This window comes from Macrotis lagotis, chromosome 8 (assembly GCF_037893015.1).
Source record: "Macrotis lagotis isolate mMagLag1 chromosome 8, bilby.v1.9.chrom.fasta, whole genome shotgun sequence".
Classification (NCBI taxonomy): domain Eukaryota; kingdom Metazoa; phylum Chordata; class Mammalia; order Peramelemorphia; family Peramelidae; genus Macrotis; species Macrotis lagotis.
In genome coordinates, this window is record NC_133665.1 from 82,138,210 (window position 1) to 82,153,016 (window position 14,807).

Consider the following 14,807-nt stretch of genomic DNA (forward strand, 5'->3'; position numbering starts at 1 on the left):
CATTGTTCTATGCTCTGGGGGAATACAAAAAAAGGCAACCCCCCCCCAATAAAAATACCTTTTCTCAAAGGACTAATATTGCAAGAGAAGAGACAGAAAATAAATACATAGCAAGATATATATAGAATAGATGGAAGCTTACTAAAGAGGAGAAAACCTTAATAGGTGGGATGGGAAGGGATTCTTTTATAGAATATGGTATTTAAGGAAGTCCAGGAAACAGGGAAGGAGAAGTGGGAGAGTGTTCATGCTTTGGAGGACCTAGTTACTAAAAAGACCTGGAGATGGAAGTGGAGGGTCATGTACAAGAAAAGCCTATAAGCTCCTATACCTGTATAGAGTACCTGGAGAGTAATAAATTGCCAGAGACAGGAGATGTAGGAAAGGGCCAAGGGTGGAAGGACTTAAAATACTAAATAAAAGATTTTATATTTGATCTTGGAGATAATAGAGAGCCACTGGTATTTATTGATTAATGGATAACATGGTCAGATTTATGTTAGGAAGATTAATCTGTCAATTATGTGGATTAATCTGATGTGAGAATTGGGGTAGAGAAACTCATCTAGACAACTGTTACAGTTGTCTAAGCAATTTGTGATGAGTCTTTGTGCAAGGTTATGGTGGTTGCATGAGTGGAACCAAAAGAGAAATCTATATCACATTCTACACATGTAGAAATGACAAACTTTAGACTTAGTAAAGTTGAATAGCAACATATCCCATCAATTAGAAGTTTTAAAAACTATTGACGAAACTGCATTAATATTTTGAACTATATTTGACCATGTAACACTGATTAAAAGAATTCAGCTAAAATGTAGTTTGAGGGTATAATAAATGGAAATATACATATTTGTACAATGATTGTATCCATTTTAAAGGGTTTTAATTGAAACATGATGTAGGTCTGTGTAGATAATAGCATTTTGATTGTTTATTTTGGATAGTAACTCAAGAGAATTTAAGGGCTGAAGGATATTTCCAAGCATAATAGAAAATTATGTGCACTTGGGCTCAGAAGTGATTTATTAAGTAGATTGAATAGTAAATTATAACTGGCCTGACAGATCAAAAATGCTAAGAACCAAAGCATATTGAAAAAAAGAAAAAGGAACTAACCTTTAAATATGGAATGTTTATTTAGTTATATGCAAAAGAACAGGTGCATAGCAAATTATCAGTCACTGACAAAGTCAAGAACAACAGCAACATGTGGACTTCATCAAGGCAGAGTAGCTTACATACTTAAACCTGCTACTTTATACACTTTAATTGTCCAAATAACGTATTGCCCTGGAGAATAACACTATGATTCTATGTTTTGTATTGTCATTGCAGCCTTATGCAATTATAATTTCTCTATTACAGTTTGGTTAGCTTTTGTTTTTCAGTGACTTGAAGAGCTTTATTTTCACCCTTTGTTTTTCTCCAGGCATCCACAAGGACAAAGATAAAGCTCCCAGCTTCTCTGTTGTCCTTGAGACTTTGAGGCATACCTTGACAGATTACCAGAACAAGCTGGAAGATGCATCTAATGAGGTAATACTTGCACTGTTTGGCTCCACAGATATAGCCTTCGGCCTGGGTAGAACATATTCTTTACTTGTTACAAAGGTCAAAAGATTGAGAATGTTGAATTGACAGCTTTAGTGATAGCAAAAAAAGAAATATTGTCTGTCACTGCTTTTTCTTTGAAGTTACCCTCAAGTAATATGTTGGAAATTTAATCCTAATTTAATTTAATTTAATCCTAAACTTTTACAACTCCTAATTATTTTTTTCTTAATTTCTCCTTAGTTTACTTTTTCCCCTAAGGGTTGCCAGTGATTTAAATATATAAAATCTCATACATCTTCAATTGGAAATTTACAAAATATCTATTTTAGTCTATTATTAAATAAAAATGATGAATTGTTCCCTGCTATTTAGTACATATTCAGGAAAAAAGGGAGAGAAATGTGTTGAGTTCTCTAAAGGGAACAAAGTATACTTAGATTAGCAAAATTATCTGTTTGATGTAACCTAGGAGCTTTTCATTTTCTGATGGAAAAAAATCTCATGTTCATATTTATTATCTCATTTATATTGTTTTAATGTGTTGGTTGTTAACCTTCTTGGGTATTAAAATAATTTATGAATTTTGTTGCTTAAAAATTTAAAAGTTTAGTTACATTTTGTCAAATTAGATCATACAAAATATATAAATTAGATGCAATTATCTAATAAAGCAATGAACAAATTGTTCAAAGCAAGGAGAGGTTACATAGTTTAGATTTTGGATTTTAAATTTGCATTCACAAGCTTTGGCTTTTTTTGACCTAAGAGTCAAGTCATCAAGTCAACAAACATATATTAAGTTCCTACTGCATACCAAGCATTGTGCTAAACTCTGTGAATAGGTGATATAGCCATTCACTTCCCCCTTCTCCCAGCCCCTTTTATTAGGGGAATGAAGAAAAAGAATTATATTATATATGTCTTTTGTTGATGTTCAAGCATCATAAAAATGTGACCATGGAAATAATCACATTTCTGTAAACAGCAAATATTTCTAGGACTTTCCCAGTAAGTTAAGGTAACTAGTATTGTTAGTAATTTATGAAACTCTTCTGAGGCCCAGATCTGGAAGCTGCAAAGTAACCAAGAACATGTTACCCACAGCGAATTGTTATTTGGGAGGATGAATGTCACATGATCCTCAGTGCAGTTGAAAAGTCGACTCAGCAGGCTTTGGCTTAGTAATGCGCTTTGTTGTGAAACAGTGCCAGAGACAGCAGTGGGGAGACCAAGGGGGTGGTTGCAAAGAAAGCAAAAAGAGCAGTCTGACAGAAAGAAGAATGAACTGTCAAAGAAAATAAATCACAAGCAGTGCAGGACCAACTGATGACCTGCCACAAACCTTCCCAGTAGGACTGCATGTGACTGACCCTGAAATTGTCATATGGAGCCAGAGACCCACTGAATGTCTTCATCATGTGTAGAAGGAACAGTCATCTCTATCCTTATTATTCCTTATTATTATTATTTTGTTTTTTTGTTCTTTTAAAATATAGCAATTAAAGTATTTACAATGAAAATAAAAATTAAAGATTTCTGACATCTAATAAAATTTTATAAAAATGTCACTGAGATTTTTAGCTTGAGTACCTTCTCTCCTTTTTTCACAATATAAACTTAGGGTGGAAGTTACAAACAAGTATAAACTAAGTGAATTACATTTTTGAGACTGATGGTAAAAAATTAAAACAGCTGCTCTTATGTGGCTTCTGATTTTATAGTAAAATATTTAATTATTAATTTTTTTGTTACTGTTTGGAATTTTTTTTTAAAATTACTTTTATTTCCTTATTTTATTAGCTAAATTGCCTGCAGATAATTTCTGAAAAAACACTTAGGGAACTTGATGCTACCAAACAGGAGGTGGAATGTCAAAACAAAAGTCTAAAGGTATAGTTGTTTAAAATGCTTTCTTTCCCCTTTGGAAATAGAGCTTTTTTGTTTTGCTATCACATTAATTAAATCATAAATAATTGAATACTTTTGGATTTTAAGATAAACTAAAATTTCATCTTTGTGAAAAAGTTCACATTAGAACAGTGAAAATTTTACCTTTAAATATTTTATTGAATATATTTAATGTATGTTATATAAACTGACCTTAGTTTTACATATTTCAAAATTTATATTGCTCAGCCAAAGGTTTAAAAATAGTATTTCATTTTTTTCTCATACACTGTTTTGGAATTATGTTTTTATGTTAGTGGGAAAATATATTTAAGATCAAATTAAATCTTAATTTGTGGATTTAAATATAGTGCCATAAATTCCCAAAAGCATACAGGATAAAATGTAACATGCTATGTTATTCTTGATCTATTGTAAAAAGAATAGAAATCTTTAATTTGGAATAAATTTTGATAATTTTGGTAAAGAGAACATCTTTTTTTATGTCATTACTAGTTAGGAGAGCTGAAAATCACTAATCTGAACAAATTTTAACTTGCCATTCTGACATTAAAATTTTAACTTTCTTAGCTGGTACTTTAACTTGCCAAAGAAAATTAAACTTTAGAATCTCCCAAGTATACAATTTTTGTGTAATTTTTATTATATTTGTTTATAGACTTGTATTTTTTAAATTTTAACATGTAAATATCAAAAATACATGGAAAAAGTTGTTCAAATATCTAAAATTTATTATATTAAGTACTTAATAGTGAATCATAAATATACATCTGTCATCATTAAAGTTTTACTGGAATAAGGTTCACTTAATACTTAGTGTAAATTAAAGAATTTTTCAATTTTCAGACTTGCAAGTTAGACATTGCCATCAAAACATAAATATCAACAAAATATTAGGAATTTAGTAAAGAAAATTTTCATATAGGTCCTTTTGCTTGTACTTCAGATTACTAATTTAGTATGTATTATATATTTTATCATATATCTGAAGAAATTCCATTTGATGGTTTTGGACTAGTAGCTCTCTGAAAGAAAAGGAAGTTATAATAGAAAACTGAGAATAAAAAGAAACAAGTGACAGAGAGTAATTTTGAATCATGTTATCATTTATTAGTAAAATCTTTAGGATCTGTTCTAATTTTGAATCAAACTTTCTTGTTTATCTCAGGTACTTTTTCTCCCCATTCCCCTGGGAAAAATATATTTACTTTACTATTCATATGGAGAACATTCCTGCTCAAATGTTTTATCAGATAAACTTACTAGCCACTTTTTATTTTATATCTTTGATAGGAGGCACAAGAAAAACTGGTGAATGTCAATCAAGAGTTAAATCACGTGCGAACTAAGTATGCAGACAGAGAATCTATAATAGGCACTTTAAAAGTGGAACTCCAAAATGTTCTACACTGTTGGGAGAAAGAGAAAGTGCGAGTAGCACAATGTGAAAATGAAATCCAGAAGCTTTCCCAGGCTTTCCATAAAGATATTGAGGTATTATTAAAGTCAAAAGCATTGATGGAAAAGGGCTTCATTTGCGCTTTTTTTTGTTATTTGTTTTTGCAAGGCAGTGGGGTTAAGTGACTTGCCCAAGGTCACACAGCTAGGTAATTATTAAATGTCTGAAGCCTGATTTGAACTCACTTCCTCCTGACTCCAGGATGTAGCTGCCCTCATGTAATCTTATTTTATATATTTACATACATCAAGATGGCTACTTTTGATCTTCTGTGATTCATTTCCAAAGATGAATTTATGCTTCATATTTAGAAATATGTACATTAAATCCAGAAAATTGGTCATTCCTTTTTCATACTATAAGTTGAGATATTTGTAGTTTAATTCTATCAATTAATTAGCTAGCTTTTATTAAGTTTATTCCTGTTCAGGGTACTAAAGCATTGAAAATACAAACACAATTGAAATCATTCCTACTTGGCTTGCCCAAGGCCACACAGCTAGGAAATTATTCAGTGTCTGAGGCCGGATTTGAACTCAGGTCCGCCTGACTTCAGGGCCGGTGCTCTCTCCACTGCGCTACCTGGCTGCCCCAATCAATCCTACTTTGAAGGAGTTTCCCATACCAAGTAAAGATTGGCTCTAAAATGTACTTCTCTGGACCCTTGTCTGCTGATTATAGCTTTATATTTTAATAATCTGAGAATTTTATAATCCCAGAATATGATTATTAGAATAATTAAATATCAGAAATCTGTGATAGCACCAGGCAGTAAGGTCTACTTTAGTTTCCAAATTTTGATTAATAGTCTGATAGTTCACAAAAACTGTTGGTACACTCCTCTCAATTCCCACTGCTGTTTTTGTTTCAGACTTCTCTCTCTTCTCAGTTAAAGTATTTCATTAGTCTTGTAAAGTTGTCTTTCTAGCTGAAATCTTTCCCTTCTTCATACCATTATCTACCTAATCTTCCTAAGGCGTTTTTTTCTCATTTTCTCATAAAAGCTTCAGCAGCAACTTTCTCTTGGCTGTTGAATAAAATGTGAAGCACTGATGCTATCATTCAAGACTGTCTCTAGATACCTGAAGCCTTATATCATACTTCTTTTTGTGTTTTACATTTCTGACCATGCTGAATTCTTCTCCATTTGCTATTATTGTTCCACTTTTTGTTTACTCACCTTCTGTGTCTATAATGTTTACTTTTGCCACTTTGCTTCCTCCTCTTATTTTTGGTCAGTGACATGGTGTGATAGAATCCCAATTCTCGAGTCAGGAAGACCTGGGTTCAAATTTGTGCTCTGATACTTCCTAAGGTGTGTGACTTGGGGGATGTCACTTAAATCCTGTCTGCCTCAGGTTCCAGTTGTGAAATGGGAGTAATAATAATAGCACCTCCCTCCCAGGGGTAGCTTTAACGATCAATGGAGATGATATTTGCAAAATACTTGGCATAGTACCTGGCACATTGGAGATACCATATATATAATAACTATGATTATGATTTTGTTTGTGCTTGTACCTCTTTCTGACATAATATGTCTTTTTTTAGAATCAAAGTTATTTGTATACTTTTTTCTTCTCCCAAATTAGATTGTCTGTTGCCTGAGAGTAGGATCTCTATCCTGCTTATGTCGCCACTGCTTAAAGCACATTGCCTTGTAAATAGTATGTGTTTAATATATCTGTGAAATTAAATTAATTCATACTGTAGCAAAACATGTTCATCTCATAGAAGAATTCTTAACTCAATAGATTGCTTTCTATTTTATTTTGACTTAATGTCTACAGCTAGTCTAAGCAATACACTAACTTATCTGAGTTGTTCTGCATATTGAGCTCATTATTTTAACAAATATGAACAATAATGCCAACTGAGTGAAACAGAAACATTCTTTCCATCATTTTTACAGTCTGGGATTTAAATTGTGTCCACATGAAGTAGTTGGAATTGTTCTACACATCAGATAATGATTAAAGTAAAGGAAAGGAAACTAGAAGCCTGACTGTATTGTAAAGTCAGCATGTCTACAGCATTGTGGTTGGGTTCAACATGTGTGAATTGATTTTGGGTCTTGGGATTTCTTTTTCATGCCAAATGGATGATTAACATGCCTGGTTTATCATAGCCCAAGCAAAAAGAATACAATGGCAATGTAATTAATTGTTAACACTGAATAAGGTCTTGATCACTTGATGATATGTTTAGGGAAGCTTTTTTAATGCTTGTACACTACATCAAATAATTTATTTTAAATCAAATCTTTGAACATTTCAGCAACTGAAAAATTTAGAATTCTAACCTATCAAATGAACAGATCAGAGTACATTCACAAACTTTCTCTTGATTTCTGAATCTAGATTTTGGTTTTAAAACCATGTTCAATTTTTTTTTTTGTTTTATTTCTTTTTCTCTTTTTTTTAACAAGTGCTGTTGGAAAAGGTGCTATGCTGCATAGCATTGTATAAAGCATATTATAAGTTGAGGAAAAATCTTAATAAAGAAAATCTTATTAGACATATATATATATGTATGTATGTATGTATGTATGTATCTATATTAACTGTACTTTGACTTTATTTTTAGAGTCCATGCCCTGGGTTAGACTTCACGAATAAATGTATTTACTTCATGTTAAATTATATTCTTCAGTGAAGAACATTTTTGCAATTTTCCATTGCATTTTAATAGCTCACTTTTGTTTGATGATTCCAATTTAATTTTTTTGGATATCGTATCTTGTGTAGATTAACACATTGTTTTTCTGAGAGGAAATGAGCTGTACTATTGCTTTGTAGTACTGAAAAAAATGCTATGTACTTCTTATAAGTCTAATGATAGGACAGAAGAACATATATTGTAGAAAAATACAATAGGCATATCTACCTTATAAACCTTCATTTTTCTAGTTGTTTGCTTAAGCAACATGGGAGAGATTGGCTATAAGAAGTGAGTAAAACCTGGTAGCTAGAAAGAAAAGAAGGAACTAGAGCAATTGTATACATGGTAAAAAGCTGAAATTATTTACATTATTCTTTAATATTTCATGGTAGTAATCTAAATTACCCTTTGAATTAAATATTTGTTGTAACAGAAAAAATTAAAGAAAAATATGTCACAGTTACAAACATTTATGAATTACAATTTGTATACAATTTACTTTAATCTGTTATTTCCTTTCCCTTGAATGTAAAAATAATTTCATTCGAATGATCACAATTTGAAATTCTGTCTTCTGATCCTGTTCAGACTTTGGAAGTATATATATATATATATATATATATATATATATATATATATATATACACATATATATATGTATATATATATTTGGATTCCTACAATGTTTATTATACTGAAGTTAATTTTTTGCTTTCCTCACAGGAGAAGCTAACCTTCCTTCATACTTTATATCAGCACTTGGTAGCAGGCTGTGTACTTATAAAACAACCAGAAGGCATGCTGGATAAATTCTCCTGGTCTGAGCTTTGTGCAGTCTTGCAGGAGAATGTTGATGCCCTGATCTTAGACCTCAACAAGGCTAATGAGAAGGTAACTGTCCTCAGGCACCAGATACCTCTATTAAATTCAGTGACATTTGTCCACATCACAGTATCATTAAGAAAGGCTGACATTCATCTTATTTCAAAAAGAATTTGGATGTTAATAATTCAATACCATTAATTATGGCTTGTCTACAACTCAGTTTGATGCCATTGCTGTGGGCATGTAAATGTGACTGAAGTCTGTATGAAGTCTCTAAGCTCCACTTTCTGTGCAGGACATGCTAATACTACTAGCCAGTATTAGCCACAGGGACCTAATTAAAAGAAAATAAATTAATCTTACTGATGAAGCAATTCAAAGGATTTAGTCATTTACTCTAATAAACCAACACTTTATCTTAGCATAAAGCAGAAGCAAGCTATAGTTATTCAAAAATATTATCTTAAAATAATTAATTTGGTGAAAATGAGATTATTATTTTAAAAATAAATGAAAAATAATTATAAGCTTACAGCATGTTTTCTAAAAGCTAATGAATGATACACTTAATTATAAAATATTTGGTTCATAATGTAGTAAATATTTTTGAGGAGTAAGACTTTTATGGTTCCCTTATTATTTTATTAGGCTTAAACTTTTAGTCCTCTTTAGGTTATAATTCAAAATCCTCTTTAGGTTATAATAAATTAAATTGGCTTAGCAGATATGTTGCTGTTAAAGATAGGGGTTCATTTTTCTGGCTGTATTGAACTAGCTGGTCAGAACTATGTTCATGTGGTCTAGGGAGAAGGATTCCAGATCTTGGCTGCATTGACATTTGCTCTTGAGGGATAAGAAGAGAAAAACGGTTCCATAAGTTTCTCATCTGTTGGAGACATGAAACAATTTCTTGGCCCAACATCAGGAGTTCCTTACTATTGATAATTTTGGCTCTGATCCTATTATTTCGGTCACTAGAATGTTCTAGGAAGAATGATAGTGGGAAGGGTTAGGGACAGAAGAATGATATTTATGATTTTTGAATCTGTATTAAAAATATTTTATGTTGATCAGAAATTTTTTAACAATGCTAAGACATGATTATTCGAATTTTATTTGAACCTACTATAATTTTATAGATTTTTTCATTGCATTTCAGTTATTATTATTATACTTTCCAAATTTCATTAGTTGATACATGAATAAATATGTGAAAAGAAAACACCTTTCCTCAGTTTCTTATTTGTATATTCAAACTTATATGAAATATTTTATTTTATTATATGCAAATTCATTGTATGTATATTAAGAGAGCTTTTCTCAGATGGAGATTCTTGTTTTAACTTTAAGGAAGGTTGTATAGCTTATCACTTAATTTTTTTTTGTTGTGCATCATCTCCCTAGTATCTTTGTTGAAAAAATATTTTAAATATAACAACTTACTTGGATAGAAAAAGGAATGATCATGTTTATAGTAAAGCTTTAATAGTATTTACCAATACTGAACTAAACCTTTCAATTTTCAGATAAAGTATAATCACAGAATATACTTCTGTCAGTTTTTCTCTTACTGTTTTAATTTTCGTCCAGCTTAGTTTTTTTAAATGATGTTTTTGAAAGCATCATTTAGGAAGAAAATGAATTGAGGAAAAAAAAACTTATTGTGAATTGGAAAAAATGATTTGACCTTATTTCTTGTGTCCACTGTATAACATACAGATAAATCATCTAGAATATATTTGTAAAAACAAGACTGATACTCTGAGGGAGCTTCAGCATACCCAGGAAGACACTTTCAATAAAGTGGCAGAACAGATTAAAGCACAGGAGAGCTCTTGGCATAAACAAAAGAAGAATTTGGAGCAGCAGTATACCGAACTCCTCCGGGAGGTTCAGATGAAGGCACAGGTATGCTCCTTCTACCAGAGTGATAAAAAATGTTTGTATTTTTTCCCCCACTCCTTGCATCCTATTTCAGAACCATAATTCTATCAAATTACATCTGGTTGGGACTTACATATAGAGATATACACACATACAAACACAGCTATACATATATATATATTATTAATTATGGATTTCTTTTAGAAATGAATGGATGTCCAGTTAACATATTCCAAAATGTCATCATTCAACTGAATCCTGAAATATATCTCTTCATCATTATTTTTTTTCCGAGTTTAAAAATATAAAATATCACAATCATTCCAATTTGCCCATAACCTTAGTAATAGTTTCTTTTTCAGTATTAATTTCATTTGTGAAGAGTGTATCTTGCTATCATTTTAATTTATTTTAAACTAAATTTTGGTGCTTGGTTTCAATGCTTCAATAGTCTCCTTATATAAAGGATATGTTATCCAATTTTTGGTTCTAGACTGAGAAATGAGTTATATCTTTTCTGTCTTTTCAGTTGAATTAGAGTGGGTAGAATCAAGTTTGAAACTGATTATATTACCATACTTTTCCCTATATAAATTGAACATTTATGAAATTGGTATTTTAAGATGCTTTTTTAATTGATATTTTATTTTATTTTTCCAGTTAACATGTTATGAAAGTTTTTCAACATTTGTCCACTTGCACATTTATAAATTATACATTTTTTGCCACCTTTCCTTCCCAACCTTTCCCTTCAGCAGCAAACAGTCTAGTAAAACTTGTACATGACCTAAAAAAAAAAAGGGGGGGGTGCAGCTAGGTGGCAAAGTGGATAAAGCACCGCCGTGGAGTCAGGAGTACTTGAGTTCAGACACTTAATAATTACCTAGCTGTGTGGCCTTGGGCAAGCCACTTAACCCTGTTTGCCTTGCAAAAACCTAAAAAAAAAATAAATTTGTACATGTACATTTCTATTTAACATGTTTACATATTAATCATTTTGTGTATGAGGAGTTAGGACTAAGGGAAAAGAGATAAAATCAAGGGATAGGAAGAAAAAGCATAAGAGAAGTTTTAAAAAAGTGAACATATTATTCATTCAGATTCTGAGGGTTTTTTTTGGTTTTTGTTTTCCTTTGACTGTGGATGGTGTCCATAACTGTCTCCCAGGGTTATTCTAGATCTCTGAACTGCTAAGAGGAGCTGTATCCATCATAGTTGTGTTCAACTCACTGTATTTTTATTCAGTGTTCCAGTATTCTCTTGGTTCTGGTCCCTTCACTTAGCATCAGTTTGTGTAATTCTTTTCATGCTTCTCTAGTCTGATCATTCATGGTTTCTTATAGATAATAGTACTCCATAACATTCAAATATCATAATCATATACCATAACTTATTCAACCATTCTCCAACTGATGGGCATCCCCCTTAATTTCCAGTTCTTTATTACTACAAAAAGAGATGCTATAAATATTTTTGAATATGTGGGAGTTTTCCTATTTTTGATGATTTCTTTGGGATATAGGCCCAATATTGTTAGGTAGTATCAGTTGTATTGTTCTTTGGTCTTAGTTGCACGTTGATCTCCATAATGGTTGGATTAGCTCACAACTCCACCAACAGTGCATTAATGTCCCAATTCTCCCACAACCTCTCCAACATCATTTTCCCTTTTAGTCATTCTAGCCAATCTGATAGGTGTGAGGCGGTACCTCAAAGTTGTTTTAATATGCATTTTTCTAATTAATGATTTGGAGTATTTTTTCATATTATTTATAGCTTTAATTTCTTTGTTTGAAAACTGTTTATATCCTTTGATCATTTTTTCAACTGGGCAAGACTTGTAACCTTATAAATTGAATTCAGTTCTCTATATATTTTAGAAATGAGACTTTAATCAAAACCCCTAGCAGTGAAAATGGTTTTCTTTTCCTTCTCTTTTCCTTTCTATTTCTGTTTTCCTTCTAATCTTTGTTGCATTGTTTTATTAGTACAAAACTTTTTAGTTTAATGTAGTAAAATCATCTATTTTATAATTTATTAGGTACTTTATTTCTTATTTGATCTTAAATTTCTCAACTTTCCATAGATCCAAGGGATGGGGTATTTTTTGATCTGTCAGTCTGTCTATGCTATTGCCCTTCATGTCTAAATCCTGTACCCATTTTGACCTTATTTTAGTATAGGGTGTGAGATGTGGGTCTATGACTAGCTTTTGCCATGTAATTTTCCAGTGTTTTTGTTGAATAGTGAGTTCTTATCCCAGAAACTTTGTCAAACAATTGATTGTTATAGTTAAGACCCTTCTTGATCAAAACTATTATAATGGAAATATAAGCTTTTTCATATTTAGCTCAATAGACTTATAGGCTGAGCTTGGTTATTGAGGTGCTATAGGCAGAACTAAGGATGTTGTTTACTTTTTCTGTGATTGAGTTAATACTTGTTTCCCTGTGGCAGTGGATAATGGATACTTGCTTAAATGAGGGCCACAAATAGAACTTTTGCTTCTGGCACTCAAATAGTGAAGGCATTTGCTCCTTCCAGGAACTAGGTTTGGAAGCCTCTTTGCTTTGGGACCTAATGTAATGTAGACTGGTCGAACCTGATAAACCCTGTTTTAATCTTGGATCTGCAACTTTTTTGTACCCTTAGGAAAGACGCTTAAACTCTTTGACCTTATCTGACTTATCTATAAAATATGAGATTTGAACTAGATGACTTCTGTGATGGAAACGAGATTCTAATTCTTCTGATCTCATGTAAGTTAGGTTACTTTCTCCTTAAAAAATATTGAAATTATCCTTAAGACAGGCTTAGGTGAACAACGTCTAGATTTATTGAAATCATTTTTTGATCACCTTAGTAAAAATGTCCATAAACCTGTCTCCAAGGTTTGGTTGGCAGAACATTGGTAACTCAGAATCAGGGTGTCTTCACTCAATTTGTGTCCTTGATGCATTTCTTTGTTCAATATCCTTCCCTTTCTTTGACCAAGTACATTTCCTTTTGTCAACTGTTAAATTTTATGAACTGTTCAACTTTCATACTTTTTCTTTCTAATATCAAACTTAAATTACCAGGCGATCTAGCTCATAATAACCTTTAAGATCACTTCCAATTCCAGTTGTGTGATATTATAACATGGTGCCAAAATCAGTTTGCCAATATAAGACAATCAGTGCAATAGAAATATTAATACTTCTCAAGGTTAGCAATAAAATTTCATTAATCATATGCATCCACACATCAGTTTTTATTTCCTATTAAGCAGTACAAGCTTTAAACCCACTAGGAATGAACTACCAACCTGGTCTTTATTAGGTCTTCCCAGTAAGCATATCTCTGGTATTCAGTGATAAAGTTTCCTCTTTGTATAATCACAGACCATGTGTCTGCCTTCATCTCATTTAATCAATTGGTACTGCCCTCAAACAAAGATGTGAGTCTTCTCAATTTGGGAAAGGGAATTACAGGTGCCACTTCCCAACTGAAGGCTGGGAGTTCTTGCTATGGGTAGTAGCTGGTTGCACCCAAATTCTGTTGGTGATCAGGGACCTAATTTGTTTATCAATTAATTTTATTTTTTCCTAATAATTAATGATAAGATTGCTAAATTTTTCTATTGGGGGGTTCCAGTTTTATACATTCTTTTTGTATATATTTCATACTTATAAGCAATATACATTTATATATCATATTTTCATATATTTTCACCAATTTTAGATAAATGCAGTCATGTTATTTAAAAATCTAAACTAGACATATACTTATTTTAATATTGGAAAAACCAGTTATAAAATACAAATGGACTATTATGAAATGGAGTCAGTTATGTTGAGGAAATAAACAATTTCACTACAGATATTATTATCCTGATCCTTACCTTCTAATGACATAGGAAGGTAGATGCATCAGAATTTATTTTGTTGTTACTAGAACTGACAAAGTGATTTCTAGCTCTTGATGGCCTCAGGATGGAGGTTTTGTCACTGTACATCAGAGGCTGTATCCGTTCTGTCTTATGCCAGTGAAACATCTATGAGAACACCTCCGAGTCTATTACATAGGTTCTGTTTTATCTTTGCTATCTTAAAAGGAGAAGAATAAAATAGGGGAGTATGAGGGAAGGGAAAAACATGGTTAGTGAAAAACTATTTCACATAATCCAGGTATATGAATAGAAATCTAAAAAAAAAACCAAGGAAGAAATGGGGAAGTAGTTGACAATTGAACCTCCCTCTCATCTATTCTGATTAGAGGAAGGAAGAAAATATATGCTCATTTGCGTAAAGAAATATATTTAATTCAACAGAAAAAGAGAAGGAAATTAGAGAGATGATAGATTAAGGGAGGAATTAGTTCTAGAAAAAATAAACTGCAACTGAAATTAGTGTACTGTGATAAAATATTTATAGCTTTTATTTGAGGTGACAAATAATATAAATCTGAGGGAGTGTGCATCAAGTTATGGTATATAAATAAGATGGAATACTATAAGAAATAATGAAAT

The 14,807-nt window shown here is 31.6% G+C and overlaps 1 protein-coding gene across 6 annotated transcripts in view; it reads left to right on the forward strand.

The window, feature by feature from the left end:
* Positions 1-14,807, forward strand: part of CCDC171 (coiled-coil domain containing 171) — a 459,446-nt gene that overhangs the window by 190,672 nt on the left and 253,967 nt on the right. For 5 of the 6 annotated variants that reach the window (XM_074197553.1, XM_074197549.1, XM_074197548.1 and 2 more), the window contains 5 exons: positions 1,436-1,542; positions 3,361-3,450; positions 4,762-4,962; positions 8,312-8,479; positions 10,133-10,321. In XM_074197553.1, coding sequence (XP_074053654.1) covers positions 1,436-1,542; positions 3,361-3,450; positions 4,762-4,962; positions 8,312-8,479; positions 10,133-10,321 — 755 coding nt within the window. The remainder of the gene's footprint in view (positions 1-1,435; positions 1,543-3,360; positions 3,451-4,761; positions 4,963-8,311; positions 8,480-10,132; positions 10,322-14,807) is intronic. The other variant, XM_074197551.1, reaches the window with a different exon arrangement.